Source organism: Thalassophryne amazonica, chromosome 21 (genome assembly GCF_902500255.1).
Source record: "Thalassophryne amazonica chromosome 21, fThaAma1.1, whole genome shotgun sequence".
Classification (NCBI taxonomy): Eukaryota; Metazoa; Chordata; class Actinopteri; order Batrachoidiformes; family Batrachoididae; genus Thalassophryne; species Thalassophryne amazonica.
Window position 1 is genome coordinate 33,018,720 of NC_047123.1, and position 22,305 is coordinate 33,041,024.

The 22,305-nt window shown below is 40.1% G+C and overlaps 1 protein-coding gene and 1 long non-coding RNA gene across 2 annotated transcripts in view; both read right to left on the reverse strand.

The window, feature by feature from the left end:
• LOC117502855 overlaps positions 1-22,305 on the reverse strand; it is a 29,798-nt gene that overhangs the window by 7,404 nt on the left and 89 nt on the right. The window contains exon 2 of the long non-coding RNA XR_004558416.1: positions 10,016-10,747. This is a non-coding gene — a long non-coding RNA (uncharacterized LOC117502855). The remainder of the gene's footprint in view (positions 1-10,015; positions 10,748-22,305) is intronic.
• Positions 10,752-22,272, reverse strand: cnstb (consortin, connexin sorting protein b). Its single transcript, XM_034161977.1, has 11 exons — positions 22,130-22,272; positions 18,534-18,986; positions 18,348-18,451; positions 17,095-17,125; positions 16,396-16,482; positions 15,987-16,101; positions 14,347-14,368; positions 14,176-14,263; positions 13,124-13,383; positions 11,297-11,441; positions 10,752-11,219 (listed from the first exon to the last, which is right to left on the reverse strand). Exons 2-11 carry the CDS (start codon positions 18,619-18,621, stop codon positions 11,017-11,019), a joined length of 1,143 nt encoding a protein of 380 aa, XP_034017868.1. The 5' UTR covers positions 18,622-18,986; positions 22,130-22,272; the 3' UTR covers positions 10,752-11,016.

A 22,305-nucleotide genomic window follows, 5' to 3' on the forward strand; every position in this document is an offset into this window, starting at 1 on the left:
ATCTGGAGTCAGAAATCACATCCTACAGACAACCTGCAACAAATCAATATGTGGATCCAAACCGGCTCTTGTGTGGCGATCCCAAGCAGAACGGGAGCCTTGCAAAGAATCACCACATGCACACATAAGGAAAATAATGTGAGTTGGAGTTCAAAATGTTACTTAAATAAAACTGAATGCATCCCACATTATTCCCATCTGATAACACAAAGGAAAAATGTCAAGGAAGCAAAACTTTTAAACGTGATTGTTAAAGATTTCATTCTAATGTATTCACCTGGAACACGTTCAATAATGTGTTCCAGTTTTAGTAATGTACTGCTTATCGTAGTATTCCAGTCATACTCGTATAGTTGTGCTAAAGCAGCAGAGTGGCTGCAGATGTGTAAATTGGCAAACTGGCTGTTCTGTCCTGAAGGTGAGCTCAGGTAATTAAAACTAATCCACAGTCACAGTGGGATGGTGGAAGTGAAATGTGCACGTATCTGTTAACCCCTGAGGTCCAGCGGCATATCTCATTTTCTACACTTTCACTTGTTTTCTCCCTCCTTTCCAAACACATTGCTCTTCATTTTTTTAAACTCTTCTCCCCCTTCTGTGCAGCCTTAGATCTGCAGCCTCTGTCATTGAGATGGTCTGGGATTCTGTTTGTCAAAGTCAGTAAATGAAGAAGCCTGCAGAAACATCATCCTGGAACACACACACAAAGCAACAAATAAAGGCCTTGTTTGAACATGGGGTGTAAAATACATCAGATCAATGACACCTATTGACCTTTACCAATAACTATATATCTATACCTATACTTATGTCTGTACAACTAAATCTATCTACCTATGCCCGTCTACACCTATACCTATCTATACTGTAACTAGGCATATGTGTAGATACGCCTTTACCTATCTACCGATACCTGTCTATCAAGCATGTCAGCACTGACACCCAAAAATTTCATCTATATTTGTATGTAATTGTGTTGGTAGCATGGCCCAAGCAGAGGCTCACCCCTTTGAGTCTGGTCTGCTTGAGGTTTCTTCCTCATATCATCAGAGGGAGTTTTTTTTTTTTTACCACTGTCGCCTGTGTTCTTGCTCTAGGGATTGGTAAGGTTAGACCTTACAGGTGTGAAGCGCCTTGAGGCATCTTTGTTGTAATTTGGCACTGTATAAATGAAGTAAATTGAATATCAACACCTACGCTTGTCTACACCGATGCCAATCTACCTATACCTAACTCTCAAGAGCTACGCGTATCTAACCCTATATCAATCTACAATACCTATCTAACAACACCTACACCTAAGCCTATCTACACCTATACTGGTCTATCTACACCTATATCAATCTACATATAACTATTTACCTTCACCCATAAAGATCTACCTGTACTTATCTATACCTGCTGCTGCGCTATAGCTACCTACTGTGTGTATGTGCATGGGAGTTACTGTTACAGTTAGTTACATTTACATTTACAATTTTTTTTTTTTTTTTAAATCTCTTTCATTTCAGAAACTGAACAGTTAAAAAGCTACAAACTCCATTTTCATTTTTGGTAAATATCCTGGTATGACAAATTAGATGTTTGGCAGCTTTGAATTATTTCAGAATGGATGTGACTTGTGACTGTTTGAGGATTCGGCTCCGTATCTACACTGTTGGTAGGACTGTAAACTTCTGGACTGACACCTGAGAAGTTGCTCCACTAAGAAGTTTTTTTTTTGTTTCACCTTCACGAGGACCACTTTGGACTTCACCTTCTACATCCATTCCACTTATTCCTTCAACCTTTGACACTTCTCAGTCTTCTTGATTGACCAACATGAGATCCAGTTGGTTGCTCGTTGATCTGGAACAGGTTCTTAGCTCGGCCGGTCTCAGCCAGCTTTGGCGTTGTCTTCTACTACGACTTAGAACAGCATGGTGGTGTAGTGGAAAGTGTCAGGGAGGGAACGGAAACATTCTGCCAGTGCCTGCATTTGTGGTGAGGGAGGGGTGGAGTCAAAGATAGGACAGTGATGGAGATTATGGGAAAGAGAGCAGCAGGAGAGGAGGGTGGAGTTCTGAGAACATGAAGGGAGAAATGCATCACGGCGGAAAGAAATGACTCCTAAAGCTTTACAGAGAGAGAGTCTTTCCTGGGTGGGAGGTGGAGGAGGTGCAGAGAGAGTGGAGACAGAGCCAGTGGGAGCAGGGAGTTAAAGAGGAGACTAAGGTGTGGTTACACCACAAGAGAAACAATGGCGGCGTGAGCCTGCGAGAGGGGTGGGGCTACTCACTGCTACACACAGGGAAACCACTGCAATCCCTCCCTCCTCTCTCTCCTCTCACCCGCCCTCCCTCCATCCCTGACTGCCTCTCATTCTTAGAGACTGACAACAAAAAAACCAGCCACCCACCATTCCTGCAGCCGCGTCTCATCACACCGTGTTAATGAGCGACATAAGGCCAAAACCACCCGTATGACACATTCTGTCAGCGGCTTTCATCTGCATGCTGAGATAAAACCGTGTTTCTAAGGTTGGCTGACACCTACCTCATGTGTTTGTGAATATTTCTCTGTTAATTTCAGCTATCTTGTGCTCGCTAAGTGTTAGAATTAAGGCCAAACATCGTCTCTGTTTGCTTTCTCAAAGGCAACAAATGACCTCTGCTGTCACGTGGGGCGGCACCTTTTAAATATTTAACAGAGGGAGGGAGCAGAGGAAATAGTGACCCCTGCTGGCAGTGGGAGGCCTCGTTGAATTGCACACAAAAATTATGATGCAACCTCACTCAAACATTTTGAAAGAAGAGTGGTTTGCTCCACAAGCTAATGGACCAATCACGGCTCTGTTTTCCACATACAAACAGCAGCACATTTCAAACATGGACACAGGTGCAGGTTTCTGAGCCTGTTGTTTTAAAGGTGGTATGAATGACATTTTAAACATTCATATAGCAGCCAACAACTATTTTTCTAAAGATTTAATGGATTAATGGTGCCCTGTGCAGAGAAAAAAGCAATACTCCCTCTGTGCTCTGCGCTTTCTGTTCGGATTGCACTCTCAGGTTGGCTTGTGCATGCACACATCATGCATGAGATTTCTACATGTACATGTTTAGTGCATGTGAGTCCCACATTGTGAAAGTGCTGCCGTACAATAGAGGTGGGCGGATCGATCCTAATATCGATACCAACGCTGGTATTGATATTGAACAATCCTCGTCTAAAAAGATCGATACTCAAGCCTTTTTTCCTCTCCCGCATGCACTGACTGCTGCGCACGCAGGTTCATCAAAGTCTACTCTCTGTCTGTAAGAGCAGCGCTGCACTGTGTCACACAATACAGAGCAGCGCACCCTCCCCCCTCTGATCTTTTGTTGTTGCGCCGTCACGTGGCTCAATGGCGCCAGCCAACAGCCATGCAGGTAGGCTTAGCCTGGCCCGCCCACTCAGTTGTGTTGAGTGATATTTATTAAACAAAAATGTTGATTGTGTTAATAAAGTATTTGTTGTCACGTACAATGTTTGGCAAAATTCTGTCCTAGGTATTTTGGATCCTTTGGATCTATGAAGCTTAAATATGAAAAAGTATCGGTATTGGTATCGATATCGGCAATACTGGGCCTGTATTTACTTGGTATCGGATCAATACCAAAATTCCCGGTATCACCCACCTCTACTGTACAACAGTATTCATGATTGCATAGCTCTTGAAAAAAAAAAATCGAGGTGGCAGATAGCAGTGACTTTTTAAAAAATCCAGAAATCACAGAGGTGAAAACTGGTCCAACTAGAATCACCATACGCCTGCTTTACAGATTATTAGACCTGTTATGAGGCTCAAACTAAAGTTCATTTTACTCGATGCAGATGAGGAAGGGTTGAGAAGGAGTGGACGAGGAGGGGAAGCTTTGATTACGGCCTGAAGTGTGGCGCAAGTACGACATGCAGTGGCAGAAAAATAATTCACAGCACTTTTTAACCTGAAAGTAGCTTTTGCTTGCCACGCCTACTGTTCATTTCATTCAACGAATCACCACCAATCAAGACATAAAGAGATCAAATGAAACAAAGAGGGGAAATAAAAAATGAGGCAAAGTGATAATGTGTGAGAACGTGATAAAGGGAGAAGAAAGGTTAAAAAAGATAAGAGTGAGATGAAGAAGGAGGGAAGACAAAGGAGTTGAGGTGGCGGTGGGGGGGCACAAACAGATGAGGAGTAATGAGCAGAGTGGGCAGAAAATGATGAGTCATAGTGACTCATCATTTGTTCACTCCTCTGTTATGGCTGCCTAAACAAAGTGATGTGATGGTTTTGTTGATGCCTGTGTCGCTGCTCGTCGTCTAAGTGGTGACGGCTGACCTACTTACAAGTACTGAAGGAATAAATGGAGGACGGAGAGAAAGAGGGGCTGCGCAAGAGTGGGACAGAAATAAGAACTGACAGCAGATATGACCACAGCAAATTCAGTGTATTCATGCTTTTGGTTTAACTCAGTGGTGTCCAAACTATTCCAGGAAGGGCCGAGAGGGTGCAGGTTTTCTTTGCAGCCATTGACTCCAGCAGGTGATTTCACTCATTAACATCATTTTGAGCAGATGGATGAGTTCAGCAGTGAAATCACCTGCTGGAGTCAGTGGCTGCAAAGAAAACCTGCACCCTCTCGGCCCTTCCTGGAATAGTTTGGACACCACTGGTTTAACTGTTTGCTTTCCTCAGCCCATGGGCGGATCAATGCACGGGCTGTCACGGGAAAAGGTCTGGTGGCCCCAAATCACTTGGGGCCCTACGTTTTTCTCCACGCAGATATTGCAGAGAATAAAAGGTCTTCATATTGTTGTGCCACATTGAGCCGTACAGTTCTTTACCACACCAGAACGTTCTTCTGCTGTGTACCCACTGCAACACACTGCTAGCTTTAGCTATGTCAAATGCTCAACTACTTTTTCGCAGTTATTTCAGATGTCTTTCTTTCTTTTTTATACCAAATTTGAAATCGTACATTTGGAAGCTCTCTTTTCTCCATGCAGGTTTGTGTTTTTTTACTTTGGTCTCAACAGGAAAATTATTTGGTGGTGTCAGGAAATCTCACACATTATTAGCATTAGCAAGAATGTTCAACATTCTTAGCTGCATGTACAAAGATCAGTGTTTGCATTGTTGAAAGTCAATCCAAATCCAGCCCAGTCTCATGTTTTTTTTTTCGTCCTCCCGTCACAAAATGATTCAAATTTTCGTGACGGTGTTTTTTTTAACTCACAATTACTAACCCTACTCCTACCTCCAACCCTAACCTTAACCATAACCACCCCCGACTACTCCCCCCCGCTTCACTTTTAATTACGTGCACCCATCACGGAATGAATTAGAATATATTTGTGTTCCCATGATGAAAATTTTGCACTTTTTGTGACAATATGATGAACCAATAGATTAATGTATATTTCGTGCTGCTAAATCACGACATGCCATGAGACTGGCTTGATAAATCTCAGCTTTTGATAAAATGCACCTCATATTTCTCTCCAAATGAGTGTTACAATGCGGTACATGGAGGAGTTGTGCAACATATGTGTTGCCCCAATAAAGCAGAAACTATTAGAGGAGGGGGGAAAAAAATCAGTGAACGCCGAATGCATTGCATGATGGGAACTGAGACATCTCAAGACACTGACACTTTTATATTTCTTTGTGAAAGGCATTTTAAAAAGCCCTCTCTATTTAATTAAAATATCAAATCAAAAACATGCAACCATGGCCTTAGTGGACACCAGACCAAGGCTTTAGAAATTAAAATAAATAGATAAAAGCAGTACCTACTCCTAATTTTCAACATGCATATGATTATTTCCTGCAACAAGCCCAGACAGATCCAGACTGTAGACAAAGTTCCATCAAATTGTAATTGGTTTATCCCAATTATATGCCCTTTTAATCTGGAGATTTACAAGATGATTGTGTGTAGTATTTTTGAGTTATTGCGTTAAAACGTGGAGAAGATGAACTCATTCACTGTCTTACTATTTATTCAATTTACAGGGGAGATGCCGAGGCATTTAACCTGAAGTTTCTTATTAGCATTATGTGTTTAAAATGAACATTGTTTGGATTTGACAACAAAGACATCTTTCACCAGCACGCGCAAACAATAAAATTCCAAATCATGCACTTATAAAGTTTAGGTTGAATTATGCTAATCAGCTCATACAGCCATGATGCTGATGTCATGTGATCTCCGGCTCCAAACAGCTGATCAATATGGCAGTAATAAGTGTGGCAGAGCTTGCTAAGCCGTTTTCTAAGCCGCGGTGTAGCACTAGTTGTAGGACTGGTTGTTGCCTTTATAAGCATATGAATGTTTGCACCCAGAAGCCAGTGTCACTAAAGGCGTTGCCCAGGAAATAATGTCACTTTTAACTCTCCTACGGGCTCCAGGTGACTCAAAAAGGGCCCTTGAAGAATCAGCATTAAATAATACAATAAATTTATGAATAAATGATAAAATAATAAAGAAATTATACACAATCTGCTGAGTCACCCTCCACACCAGATGGTGGCAGTATAGCACCAAATAATACTTAGCCAAGTGCTTTTTATTCAGAAAAGAAAAGAAGAAACAAACAAATTAATGTGGCAACAGCTGAAAAGACACTTATGATAGTAAATTTGTAAGATGTTTTTTTTTGTTGTTTTTTTTGTGGAGATGTTAATCTGGTTATAGAACCAAACAGGCTGCTGCAAATGAAGCCCATCAACTCAATTCTCAACAAATACTCAGCAAAGGCACCTGCTGTAAATTGACATCACAGCAAAGGTGTTGAAACAAAGCTGCAAGTGCGACATGAAAACAGACAGAACCACAGAAAGAACATGAATATCATCAACGGTGAGTCCAATATCACTCAGTGAATGTGAACGTTTCTATGACATCATCATCATGATGGACACCAGAGTTGGATAAAGGAGCAGTTGGAGCAGGGAAGGATGGGAAACATGCAGTGTTAATGACTGTGGGGAACATCGGTGGAATTCAGCACAGTCATTGAATTTTTGTTGGACAGTAATTGGTCAAACGTTGGCTCTCGGACACGTTGGCTTTTGACCGAACGTGTTTGGTTTTTATTTTTCATTCTCCGTACAACTTAATGTGAATATCTAAACATATATTGCATAATGCATCACACGTTGGTAAACAGGAGACGGCGGTCACATTCATCACTTTGCTGACAGCATGGGCTCTCAACGGAAAGATTAAAAACAGATTACAAACAACAAAGACTTTGATAAAATAAAATGTCAAATGTCATGGTCTCCTTTTCTAATTTTGAACAAATTTTGCCTAAAAATTCATTGCAAGTCCAGAGTGAAAGCTGTGTCCTCTGCAGAAAGTGAACTTTTGGAGATTTTGCAGCACGGTGGTTTAGTGGTTAGCACTGTCGCCTCACAGCAAGAAGGTCATGGGATTGATTCCCACCTGTGGCCTTTCTGTGTGGAGTTTGCATGTTCTCCCCATGTTTGTGTGGGATTCCTCCCACATTTAAAGACATGCAGATTACGTCAATTGGAAACTTTAAAATTGTTCAGGTCTCCTTTCCAAAAGAGGTCTCAATGGGACTAACTTGGTTAAAAAAAGGTTAAATTAGAATTAAAAATTAGAGTGAAGCGGCTGAGAAGAGTATCACGCCGTGATATTCTACTGGAAAGCGGTACACATGATCCCTCCAGGTTGGGAGGAGTTCAGCTATCTTTGGAAAAATGTAACGTTAGATCATCAGACAGCCTGGTGACAACACCAGCTTGAGACCAACCCCCATCTGTGCCAATGAACTCTGGGTAGTTGACTGAGAGAATTGGCAATGAGTTTCCTCCATAAGGTGGTTGGACTCGTGCTTCAAGACAGGATGAGGATCCAACATCAAGAAGGAGCTTGCAGTTACGCCATGTTGAAACCAGCCAGTGGAGATTGTTTGGAACTGATTACAAAGTTCTCTTCAAGGCTCCATTCGGAGCTTTTTGAGGATAGACCCCAACCACTGGCTATGGATGAGTTGGACAATGTGGCGTGGGACAGGGACATCCGAGCTGGCCTCCTACAAAAAAATCTACAAAGACCTGGAAGTGGCCAAATCTCAGTGGGTGGATACACCTGCTTTTATCTGGCCGCCCCAATGGTCAGGGTACTGAAGGCGTGGCCACAACTCAAACATTAAAAAATCTAATGGATAGCAGATTATCTTTGATCCCAATGGGCTTCTGGGAGTCTAAATGTTTGCATGATTCAGGATTAGACAAAATATGATCATAAAGCCTCAAAGAACCAACTTATGGATACGCTGAGCACCACAAGTAAATGCCTGAGAACATTTAGAGTCCTTTAAATCACTGTTCTGCATACTGACGTAACATTGAGATGTATTCTTATAAAAAAAAGTGTCCACATCTTGATATTTCTTGAATGTGCAGCATCATTCATGCACACTGTATATTACAATGTTTTTTTTTAAACAGGGCACTTTGTAACACCCTAATAAATATACAAATATCCTTCTCGCATGACAAAGAGGAATGTATGAGTAGCTACTTGTATTGAGGTAAAATCTTTTTATAAAACACACCATTTCTGTGACAAGAAAAATGTCTATCCTTTTTGTATTACAAAATATGTAATATAATAATGTTTGTTATACTATGTTTGTATCAACATTTAGCGGAAATATTTCAGCACATGACACGAATGGAATGTCACCCATTTTACATAAATAAACTACAAAATGCTTCCACTGTACAAAAATAAAGTATTGTCGGCAGAAACAGCAAGAAACAGCTGCAGAGACACAGAACAACACACAGGTGCACAGAAAAAAAAAACTTGTCATTTTTAGACAGTTTTGAGCCCTCGTGGAATCTGTAAGGTTCCAAGGTTAAGATGAAATATGGATACATACTGTGTTCAACAATATCAGGCGGTTTAAAACTAAAAAAATATCCCATGCGCACTGAGGTGGTACAATTAAAATAAAAATGTAAAACACAATGCTAAAGTACCCTCAGACATTTGAGCATGTAATCAATAAAAAGAGTGTGCAGAAAGAATGTGACCTTTTGACCACTTAAAATAGGTCAGGGTTAGCCATCTTTAAACTTGTCCAAGGTCTGTGTCCCAAGAATGCTCCCTCTGACTTTGAAGACCCTGGCAGTAATAGGAATGGAGTTATGCTGAGCACAGACAGATGGACACAAAGTCTTTGCAATACCCGATGAACATATTTTGGCCTCGGGTAAAAAGTTCAGGTCTCTAAGAGGTGACTTGCTTCTGTGCCTGTTCCTTTAAATGGAAAGGAGATGCTACTTGCCACAAGGAAGGAGAAGCTGTAGAAAATTTTGCTAATTTTATTTTTTGTAGTATGCGCTCTTCTCTTTATATATATATATATATATATATATTCCAGGGTTTCTGGTGGTCTGTGACTGACTCCCAGTGATCTATGATTAAGTATATTGGTAAAATATCAAATTTTAAATTAATATCACATTATAACTTAAAAGTGTTTCTCAAACTTTAAAAATGACTCCAAAGACTAATAGATCTAATATAACACCAGTGAGTGCCACTCTAGTTGCTGTTGCGTTGGTTTAAATAGCCTCTTACTATGATACATAGCTAATAGTCTGGTTCACTGTATTTATGAAATATGATTTTATTGAATATTTTGCTAGATTATTAAAACATGATAGTTTAGGAATCTCCAGACAACAAAAACATATGGAAAAAGCAACATTGTCATTTGCATGGACAATAATTTGGCAGCCATATTGGTTTTTCCAACATGGCTGCCAGAAAATATGGATTTTGCAGTCTGTGATCAATATGGCAACATCAGTGAATCTGCTGATAGTTTCTGGGATAAAGTCTGCATTGCCAACATAGGCTGACTTCTGATCACCTTCCATTATTGCGTGAGCACTTTATTTCACGTTTTCAGGAACAACAAACCCCACAGGTTGTATAGCTGGACTCCTAATGCTAACACCTGGTACATTTTCAGGAAATGTACATTTTGTCAATATTTCTAAGTTAAAGATAAGACAGGCGATGGTCCAGTTTAAGGGTGTCTGAATATATTGTAATATTTACAGTGACTGGTAAGACCCCCTCCCCTTCAACTGTTTGTGGGTACCAAGTCTTAATTAGGAGGGTCACAATTCCCCAATAACCCCTGTAATTTGAATCATGGTCTCTTTGACTGAAAATATGATTTCATACTCCCTGACCTTTGATGTTATTAATATGCTAATCAGGTCATTGTTACGATAACAATCATTCAGCATACTGGGACTAAACATGTACCACGCTTGACCCTTGGAGATAAAGCAGCAAATGTTCAGACAGATACAGAGACAGCGCTCTGGACTGTACACGCCACCAAGGTTCACAAGAGTGGGCGATAGTAATTCTCTTGGTAGACGTAAGTATGGAGGTGATTGTTCAAGTAAAAAGAAAATATATTTTAGTTATCTTCGGTTGCTGTTTTTGTTTTGTATCCATGACTACTAATTTATAATATAATTTATGTATAATTTTATTTTTATAAATTAATTCCTTGACCCAGAAAACATGGATTTAACCAGTTTGATGAAGTAGTTTAACAAATTAGAAGCACATATTTGGCAAAATGCGCATTTTACGGCAGCCACTTTGGGATTTTCAAAATGGCCGCCATGCAGGTTGTGACGCAAATTGTAACATTGGTTCTTCAAATTCTCCATTCTTTGATGATCTTTAAAACATACACACTTTCTAAACTACCAGAGTTTTGAACAGTAAACAAACAGTGATCCTGACCATGAGCCCATTCACTAAAACTCAACGAACCACACGACTATTATTGATCATATCGGCTCCTTCACAGACACCTGAAGGTTGTGTGTCCCATCAAATGGACTCAAACCTGGTCATCCATATCTGACTCTCTACATTTCTCCACGTTGTCCAAAATGTCTGAAGCAGCGTCATGAAGGCGGATCTAAGTTCAGAGGTGGAGACAATGTCTGAGCTCATCCACAAACCTCCGCACACTCGTGACATAGAAGTCCACGTTGTGAGTGAAGTCAGTGCAGATGTTGGAGTAAGTGTCCACCAGGGTGCAGTAGAGGGCTGTCCCACCTATGCTAATCACCACGGTAGCCAGACACAGCAGGAGCAGGATCAGGCAGGAATCTCCGCCCACCTCATCTGCATTAGTAAAAACAAAATATGAGTATGGTGTGCTTCTTTACATGTTGATGAAATGCGAGGGTTTTTAATCGAACCTGATTCCATCCCGTCCTCTGGCTCACTGAAGCGAACTTTACGTTTGGAGTTCGGCGTCATTGCGTTGCTGCTGGGAGGAGGAAGTCCATCCAGTGAGGCCCGCCTCCTCTTCAGAATGGACACCAGCCCGTTCGGTGAGGAACTCTGATGGACAAAACAAACGGAAAAGAGAAGAACTATGACATCTTTGAAGAACTATGACATCTTTGAAGAACTATGACATCTTTGTTTGAAGGACATCATCAAATTAAAAGACCAAAATCAACCCAGTGTCTTCTAGAAGTTAAGTATTAATGTTCCAAACAAGACAGAATCTTAACATTTCATACCTCCTACTTAACAATGCAACCAGCAAAAACAAACACATAAATAAAATAAATAAATGTTTAAATAATCAAACATCAAGAAATTATAATAATCTTTGTAAATCTGATGCGGTTGACATAAATTTGATTTTATGTCATATAGTCTACACAGCACCATCTGAATGAGTTTGAATTCTTTGTGTAATTTTCCTTTTTTGTTATTTTAATTATTACTAATAATGTGAATAAAAGAGAAGCACAGAAATATCAACAGCATGTGGAAAAACTCTGTAAATCCAGATGGACTCTGACTCATTAATTTTCTTGCAAAACCAAAGAGCCCCACCCATGAAAAAAAACACTCCATCCTGAATTACTTTGTCCCACTAGTTAAAATAATGCTGATTTAGCTCCACTTCAGGGCGAGCCGTCTTGGCTCATGTCCCAGCTCAGTGATCTCGTACATTTGGTAGTTGATTATTTATTTGTTCCATTCATTCATTATAAACGTGGAGGTTTCTGAAAAGTGGTGACTTCATCAGACTGTAGGAGTGGCCAAATAAAACCAGCTGTAGGTCAGGATGTCAGCCTTCAGAAAACATTAGTGTCTTATTTTCTGCAAGAAAGAAGGAACACGCAGTCAAAGCACGAACGAGTCAGGAAGGACGGATCGATGGGAAAAGAATACAGCTTAAAAAGAAAAGTAACATTTGGCTTCTTTCCTGTGTAATTTGTAAATGGGGTAAAAATAAAATTTGAGCCAAAAATATCTGCACAGTGCTCCATATGGAATATCCTGTAAAATAATGAACAATTAAGATAAATGTTTATATGTAATTTTGAGTTATGGGCCAATCAGAGCTAATATGACTAAATGAAAACGTGACATTTTCTCTGTATGTGGAACTCACTTATTAACACAGTGGGGATGAGATTAACAAAGGGCAAGAAATCAGTGTAGCACATATGCACACTACAGCCTGTGCTGTTACTTCACATAAGGGTTTTTATATTCCGAAAATAAGAGAGATGGACAAACAAATGTGGGATGGACAACATGTTGGATGTTATTTGACAATTTGAAGGGAAGATATCATCAGATGGACACAGATTGCTGGATCACAAAGGTGGAAACACTACAATAAAAAGTAAGTCCGTTTGATTTTTTTTATCAGCTCTTTAATTTGGGATTTTTGTGCATAGTTGTACTTTTATTAGTGACATTTATTCTCTTATTATTGAAGCTTCTTTTGTTTCATGCTTTGACTGCTGGGAAAGCCCGATATAAATAGTTGTGACTATAATAATAATAATAAAACCCCCTTTTTTTTCCTTTTCTTTGGCATAAATTGCACAAGTTTGTCACAGGACCTCCTAAAGTAGGGAAAAAATGTGATTTATACTTAATCTCGCCAATCAGGGTTGATGTGATTAAATCAATCTGGGCTTTTCTGATCAATGAGCGCTTATCTGATCTTGTTCCATATTTTCATATCTAATGTACATGCAGACAAACTTTACCCCATCTGTGTGGGACAGTTTGGCCAGGTCCTTGTCCGAGGCCTGTGGGACACCTGCTGGAAACTCAACCTTCACCTCATCCTCTGGCATCTCCTCGCACTGCTCCTCCTCTTCTACTTCCTGCCCTTCCTCATGCATCTCCTCGTCTCCTGCTTCCTCCTCTTCCTCACCTCCCTTCGTGTTGCCAGTGTGAGGTGACAGAAGCTCGGCAGTCTCACTTTCACCTTTTTCAACAAGGTGTGATGTTTTAGGCGTGTTGACTGGAAGGAGGATAATTTATTGATTTATGATCAATATATAGATTTTACCTTATAATCAATACATATTGATAGAATGCCCTGTGCAATGTAACATAACAGTCAGCAGGATATGTACTACTATAAGCAACAGCTTCCTTATGTCCCCACCTGGTGGACATTTAGTGTAGGTACAATAGAATTTCATCAAGCGCTCTTGTTTTGAAAAGGTATGAACTGATTTAAGTGGATTCTGGCAGAGCTATATAATAAAACTGGTCAAATTCTCCTGCACATGTGGATTTAAGATGAATTTTAATAAATGTTTTTATTGTCTCAGATTGATTTCCACATTATTTGTGTTAACTTGGGATCAGTGAGCTAATATTTCTCACCAGGAATTTAGTTTATAACAGGGCCAGTTATACAATCATGGAACTTTAAGGTTATTTAACATGAAACAGGAGCCTTTTTTTTAAAATAAAAGGTCATTAACAGGGGTGGATCTAGCTTCAAGTTTAAAGAGGTCCAGGAAACCCCACCCCCCCCCACCGAAATTTTAAATATCTGTAGCCTTTGTCCTGCATTTTAAGGCAATCTGTGATGCTAAATACTGACACTGTTTTTATTTTAAATAATGGAAAACCTCCTTAACCCCCCCCCCCCCCCCAGAGCCGCCACTGACCTGCAGTCTGTATACCAATACACAGAGAGATGAGTTTCCTGTAAAAATTGATTTTTATAGCAGTTTCTATCCCATTAATGCTGCATGTAAATGGATTAATTATTATTTTGGTGTTGAAGCAACCTGTTTACTTTTATCATGAGAAAATTGTGCCGTCTTGTTCTTTTCCAGTTGTCCCGTCTCACTCTGAAGGTCACAGAGTGCTGCATGTGACGTGATCTGTGCAGTAACACATTTCTACGATTAGAGACTTATCATGGACAAAGTGTGAAACTGAACAGAGTATGACAAAGATATCCCACCTGTTCCACGCCAGCAGATGGTCTGAGCAGCCACAAAGTGACAGAAATGAAAAGAAAGCACGAGAGGAAAAAAAGATTAGACAGGCTTAAGGATGGAGGATTTTGTACATTGAAAAACAATATCTGTAGGCCTTTCCTGCAGGATTTGGTATCTGATCATATCCACCTGCACCACATAACTGTGGGTGAGGACAACAGACAGAAACCAGCATGCACACCGCTGACATGCAGACCTGATATTTGTCTGTCTGTCTGTCTGGAAATAATTCCACTGCAGGATTCTTGTCCTGTCAGAAACACCGATGGGTTGTTCCTCACTCCCCATTTGTTTTTTAGGCGGCTCTTAATGCATAATCAATGTCCGACTCCACAGAGAGACAAGTCCAAGCAAAGTGGTTGCTAAAAGGTTTCTGTCTGGCAGTGATATAAGAAACATGAAGTAAAGCAAATACAGCATGAAACAAGCTGGGAATGTTGGGATGGTCTGGCAATGCAGCGTCCACGCGATCAAAACTGTTTGAAATCTAAACAACAGCAGCCGCTTCCTTCCTGTGTCCAGACATTTCCACAAATATTTATGCAACATTATCAGAGCCTCATTTTGGAGATTAATCCCTTAAAATAATAGTCTGCAGTGTCTTTTTCTCCCTGATACACTTTACTCACATCTATACCAGTGCCAATACTCAAGTCCCGAGCACTTCCCAGTAAAAGTAAATGGGACTTGGGAATCAGCATCCAGGCCACTGTGATGGTTGTGGAGAAAAATTATTCTTGCCCCTTGGTCTCTTAAGGGCAGGCGATGCCTGGAATGTGCTCTGTTCTACCCATCAATCACCTTTTCTGACACATATGTAAACGATCTGTCCATGACCTCATGGCCACAGAGAATCAATCATTGTTATTGGTAAAAGTAAATAAGAGCTGGGATAAACGGAGCAAATCCAGCCGTGCAGACGTAGTAGTATTTGGTATCAAGATGCTCTGTGCCATTGGGAACAGCCGTGAGTGGAACCAAACACGACTTTGGAGCGAAATTATTTAATCCAAGCAGTTTTTCAGTGTTAATTTGAATGATGTAGGAATTACAACAGCATTAAAAAGAGAAAAGAGCAAGAACAAAAGTACTCTAGGAGCGCACGGATACTACACCCCATTAAATATGAACTACTTTCCATTAAATAGTCCATTTTCCTGCATATGAACATGGTGCCAGGGATCTGACCTGGAACGGCGACCTTAATCACTGTCCAATCCCAACAAAAATCAAATCACGTCTTGCCATCTGTACGCCCGGTGAGTGCACCTGCCAAGTTTGATCAAAATTGGACTAGGCGCTCTTATATCTTGCTGACATCTGTTTGTACGTAGAAACCCTGTTACAAGATGGTACACCTCCAGTGAAATCAATAATGAATCCACCTGTGAGCTCAGGAACACCAAAAAGCCTAGAAGTTCACCCATATCTATGCTGGATAATGTAGTAAAAAATAATAATCATCATCTTTATTGTTATTATTATACATACACAGACCTCAGTTTAAAAAAGGGAAAAAATGTGTGATTAATGAGGTTGCTAAGCCTTGGCTGAGGTACTGTATGTTCCTCAGCTCTCGTTGATGATGTGACTGGTCGTGTACCTGAAGTGGTTCTTGCAGATGTGGGTCAGGGCGTCGATGTTTCTCTGACGGATGCCGTCCATCTCGGTGAGTGAACTGCTCTCTGCGTCCTTCCTCTGCTCTCGCCACCGGCTCTCTGTGAAGACGCATGCAGTATTTCAGTCGTATTCTGAGGTATCGTGAAGCTGCATGAGCACCAGTATATATTGATTTAATAGTAAGTAAAAATGTATTATCAGACAAAAGTACTGAAATATCAATCATGACTTAAAAGTAGACTCAATGGGAATATTGCTCGCCCGCATTCCGTTATATACCGTTGATAATTAAACAGCAGTTTAGTGTTTTTCTTTTAACCCATTCATGCATAAATTCCCACAGTTTCGATTGCATATAGAAACACAGTGTGACAAACAAGTGCATGCAGTACCCCAGTTCTCCTGCAGGGCGGTGAGGTTGGACAGGAGGCGTTCATGGTAGAGCTTCTCCAGCTGCAGGAACTTAACGGCCCACTGGTCTGGTAGAAATAACAGTTAAAGACACCAACAGAGATGTAGTTTGAAAACTATATGAAAATAACTGTTATCCAAAACGAATCCAGTTTTGTTCTGCATTGACTGTACTGAAGAAGACTTTTTTAAACATGTTTTTAATATTTCCATGATCATTCCAAAAGGAAGTGTATTTCCGTTCACTGAAGCTGCATCAGATTAGAATTTCATGACTAACTGTGATATGTGAACGTCTTTTCCTCTACGTTGAGCCGTCTCACACACACTTTCCACATCTGTCCTCGCACATAAACACCATCCTCCTGGCTGCAGGGCGGTTTCCAGGCCAACAGCACAAACGGAGCCAAAGGAAACCACGACTGCATGTTTTAAAGGCTGCGAGCCAAATTATGGGGAACACCCAGCCGCCAACATGCACAACAACAAAAAACACACCAGCGAGCAGAGAGAGAAGAACACACAGGACCCAAGATCCAGATTTATGGCTCGTCAAGTCGGCCTCTGCTCAAGTGGAAGAGTTTTATAAATACTGTAAATGCAGTGTTGGAAAATACCATCGATTGGGCAAATGTAACAGGGCCTGAAAACAGCTGAAATGAGCTGGCTGCAAAGGATACAGTCCTCGTTTACAGAGTAAGCCTCTGCGATCTGAAAAAAAAGAAGATAACACACATTAACCTGCAGGTGTTTAGGTCTTGGACGTCATTTAGTGTTTTTAGACTAAAGAGACGAGATCCTGAATACCAAACGGCCCAGTTCAGACACTAATCCCAGCTGCAGGGTTCAAACCTGTCAGCTTGAGAGTGCACAGGCATCTGAAGGCAAAAACAAAGACCATCACTGCTTTGCTACGCAGTGACGTTTGAGGTGCAAACTCAAAAAAAAAACAAAAAAAAAAACCTTCCCTCAAGCTTGAAAATACTTCAAGGTTTTCATGTCTGCACACTGGAACCATGCTGACAACACTTCAACAAAGATGCACAGGAATAACACCTATTTTTCTATTGTGTGTTTAGCGGTTGTAGTAAATATCATGACGGGCCTAAGTGCTGCAGAAGTAACGAGTGGAATACCAGCGGCGGATCCAAGGGGGGGATTTGAGGGGTTGCAACCCAGAACCTGAGAGGCTGAGCAAAGATGTGATTAAAATATGGGCAACTTCTTGCAGAAAGAGAGGGTGATGCTCTGATTCCTGAATTAGAAGATTTCCAGTGTTTAAAATTAAAAATAGTGGATAAAAATGATGACTAGAGAGTCAGCATTTATTGCCTTCAAATGCAGAAAAAAGTTATAGTTTTCTTTTTTTTAAACCCTCTAATCACCCCCCCCCCCAACCTGAAGCTAGATCCGCCCCTGAACACTTCTGTCCCACCCCCACCTGGTTAATGTGTTATTAATAAATAAAAGTATGAACACATGTACACAATGTTAAAGTGTCGTATTTCACTGTAGTCCATGTGTGTGAGTTATAGCGGCGACAACGCTTTGACCTTGACCGATTGTTACCAAGGTTATGAGAGTCACACGCCTGAAGTCCCCCCCCTGGCCATGCCTGTGGTGCACAAATGAACGAGCCAGATTTCCACTCCCACAGTTAACCAAACCTTGTTTCAACACCATCAGACCGAATCACTAAATCACATTTTTGCACATTTTCATTATTTATCCTCATTTATTTCAGCTAACAAGGATAAACGTCTACATGAAAGCAGGTGATGGAAGTGACAGGGTTACATTTTGCAAAAACGAAGGAATCAGGTCATCCTGGAGGACCGCCCCCCTTCTTCTCTCACACACACACACACACACACAAGCACACGTGGGAGCTGTGTGACTAAATAAAGACTGTTTCTCACAGCCACTCACACACCTGGTGCAGGGAGTGCGGCAGCAGCGTGTAGTCTGTGTTTTCTGCAGCAGACTGCAGGGAGGCCAGCAGATCTGATCTGATCTCCCCTCCTGTGGAGATGCTCTCTAGAAATAGAGAACAAGCACCGTTTGAATAAAACACACCAAACATGTCTGACTCATCCCTCTCACACAGTCAGTGTCGTACCCGTGACGGAGTCCATGGTCCCCCTCTTCGCTTCCTCTTGAGTCTCGGTGTCCTTTTCTTTGTGAGGACCAATGTTCTTGTTTCCCATCACGTCCGTCGTTTCCACCAAGTCAACGCTCCCCAAAGGCTGCTTGGAGAATCGCGGGAGCGCCGTGGCTGGGTCTGTTTTGGGCAGCCGGTGGGGAAATAATCTGAACTGTTTATGACTTTTATCACTGCGCTTCCTTTGAAGCAGATAGGAAAATGACTTCAGAATGCTACGTGCAGGTCTGAGCACCGGGAAAACACTGGAGGGCGTCTAGAGTGCTGCAAAATCAGCTCTCAGGGGGTTTGAAAGGACCATGTGATTAGATCCTCTCCTGGGCAGCCATGAGCTGAGAGATATGAACCCCCCATTGTCCCAGTTCTTGTCCGATAGCTTGTTGGTGACTTCTCGTGTTTGTCTTCATGAGCCTGTCAAGAAGAAATTAAATTTAGAGGCAGTGCTTCTGCACAAAGCTGAGATGACCGAGGGAGAGAGTCTAGACAAAATAATAGAGCTGAATGCAAATAAGTACGATGGCGTTTTAGGGCCACATAGAATTTTTTTTTTTAAGACTTCGAGAATAAAGTTGTAATTTTAAGACTTCGAGAATAAAGTCGTAATTTTACGAGAATAAAGTCATAATGTTAAGAGAATAAAGTCGTAATTTTATGAGAATAAAATCGTAATATTACGAGAATAAAGTCATAATATAATATTTCAACTTTTTTCTTGTAATATTACAACTTTTTTCTTGCAAAATTACGACTTTTTTTCTTGTAAAATTACGACTTTATTCTCATAATATTACGACTTTATTCTCAAAGTCCAAAAAAAAAGAAAAGAAAAGAAATTCAATTTCCGTTGTAAAAAAGAGTGGTGTTGTAGAAAAAGTATTTATTCTGTTGACTGAAAACTCATCTTTATGTCTCCATTCTGAATAAATCCCAGCAGCCTGGATAATGTAACGTGCACACAGACGGAAAACTGTTTAATTTTTCAATTAAACAAACTGTTTAATGCTCCTCCAAACCAGAAAGACAGAAAATAAGGTTGGCAAAGTGAGAAAAGATCAAACCTCACAGTTCAGATGGACACATACGACCTTATGACACTTATTTTTTTATGTCAGTCAGCTATTCAAATACCAAATCATTTTCCAGCTTTTTTCAAGAGAAATGTAAAATGCAAATGGAGTTTACTTATGTACAGAACTGCACAAACATCTAAAACATGAAGATAAAAAAACAAGATATAAATCCTGCAAAAGCTTCTAAATATCAAATAATTTATGATAAAGGATGCTGCTAAACAACAGTATTTCAGTGGTGGATTTGGGGGGGTCGCTGACAAAAGGTGAGATAAAATATGGGAAAGGTCATGCATAAAGAAAAGCTGCTGCATGCAGACTTAGATTTTCAGTGTTTTAAAATAAAAATTGTGCATTAAAAACAATGACTAGAGTCGGAATTTAACTTCCCAGACTGTCTTAGAATGCAGCAAAAAGACTACAGATTTTTAACATTTTAAAGGTTAGGGAAAGTGGTGTGGAGGTGGAGGTAGTGACTCGCTTGGGTTGTGATGTTAAAAGCATTTCCAGACACATTTTGGTAGAATCTGGCCGAAGAACCTGGAAGGCCAACAACAGACAGACAAGCAGGCATGACCTTGACCCCAGTGAATAACCTTTGACAAGTTTTACTGCTGCCTGGGCAATTCTGGAACCCACCTACATATGTGTGAAAGTTTAGTGCAAACTGGAGCAAATATCTAAATTTGACCTTTGACCCCACTGGTCTTATCCCCAATAATTGACTTTGGGTAAATTTGACTTGGCCTGAGAAATTATACATGTATGTCATAACTGGAGCAAAATGGAGTGGGAAAATCACTTTTGTTGTTAAACCCCAATGATCCCAAATTAATAGTTTTGGGCTATAAATTTGCAAAAGAATCTGTTTTTTCCTCATCCTTAAAGGTTTTCTGCTTTCTTGAACACAAATAAATAAACTATACAACAAAAAAAAAGCACTACACACTCTATTGTGGTAGACTGTACGACAAAATATCAGGAACAACTAATATTTTGAGTTTTTTACCTAGTGCCTATTAATTTGTGCAGTATTAGGCTTATTAAGCATCTCTTTCTGCAGAAAATTATTTATGTCATCAAATCCTGCATGTGACAAGATGACTGAGGCCATTTTCAGCCCCAAGATGTCTAATTATTGATTTGTGTGTTCACTCTGCATCACTCTGAGCACTGATGGCATTTTAAAGTGCAGCTTCTCTCCTCGAATCCCTCTGCAGAATAACAGAGCACAATGCAGGTGCACGATGCACCTGCATTGTGCACGCTGAGCACGAATGCGTGTGTGATCACCAGCAGTCATGTGAACAGCACTGATTCTGAGGCAGTGGCTCGCTCACATGATGAGTCTCCTCTGAGACACAAATGTCACCACTCAGTCACAACAATCAATTCACAAACTCTGCAGTCATCCACAGCATCGGCTTGTTTTTTATCAGGTGCAGCATCATGAAAAACTTTTTTTTGTCAGCAATATTAAAATGTATTTCTTAAAAGTTTTTATATAAAATATTAATTTCACAAAACTGGAAAATTTTTAGGCTGAAAATGTTACATCATATTCTAGGGGGGAATCTAAGAAATTAAAAAAAGTTAACATTTTGGCATATGGTGTTTTTCTAATAAACCAATTTTTAACTGAAGTTGGTGAAATGTTATGTTTAAACTTGATCCATTTGAAAGTGAACATACAACAATGCAGTTCAGTGACTATTTTAACACAAAAACTGAAAAACAACAAATGCTATCCAACTTGTAAGTCTCCAAATTAAAAATGTATATAATGAGTACAAATTGATTTGTTTTGATGGTCAGGAACACTCCAAAAAAAACACCTGCTGGCCGTGTCTGGGATTGCTGCAGAAAACAATCTTATCATCACATGCATGACAAAAATTAGGAGCAGGTGTAGCTGAAGCAACATATATCTTGATATTAACTCATTTGTTGGTTTCTTTTTTTTTTTCTAAGCCTTGTACGGTGGCCACCAAGGTCACAACATCGCAAGTTAGGGTGATTTACTTTAATCTTTTATAACCCTTATTGAAAATAGTCCTATTTGGAATCAATACCATTAATTTTTTAGAAAAGGGTAAAAATAAAAGTGGCAAAGCCAATATATTTAAAAATGTTAACACTATATGGTGTTTTACGAACAAATTTTCATAAAATCTTTGTGAAATAATTGGGTTTGCAGTGAAAAAATAACAACTGTCACATATATGAACAACCATACTGTTTGTGTATTTTTTTCAATCACATTAATTCCAAGAACATGAAGAAAACCTTCCAGTTTTATATAATAATAATAATAATTAATAAATCAGTACTATTGAATACGTCCTCGCTTCCGTTTTTTCGCCGTATCGCTGTGTGGACTTTACATGTTCTGTCTTTGGACCTGATTGGAAGTAAAATCACTTCGGTTCCACCATTTCGTGAGTTTTTAGTGTGACAGATTTATAGATGCAGAAAAACACTCACCGGCGTCAGAGGGAGTCTGCAGCGTCTCATTTAAACGGGAAATCTTCGCCTTTCGATTTGGTTTTTTGTCTCTCTCCCGGTGCAGATGAACCAGATGTTCTCCTCAGACGCTCTCATGCTTCTTGTTTATGGTCCAATCCGGGGGTTTTTCCGTTTATTTTTTTCCCCTCAACACA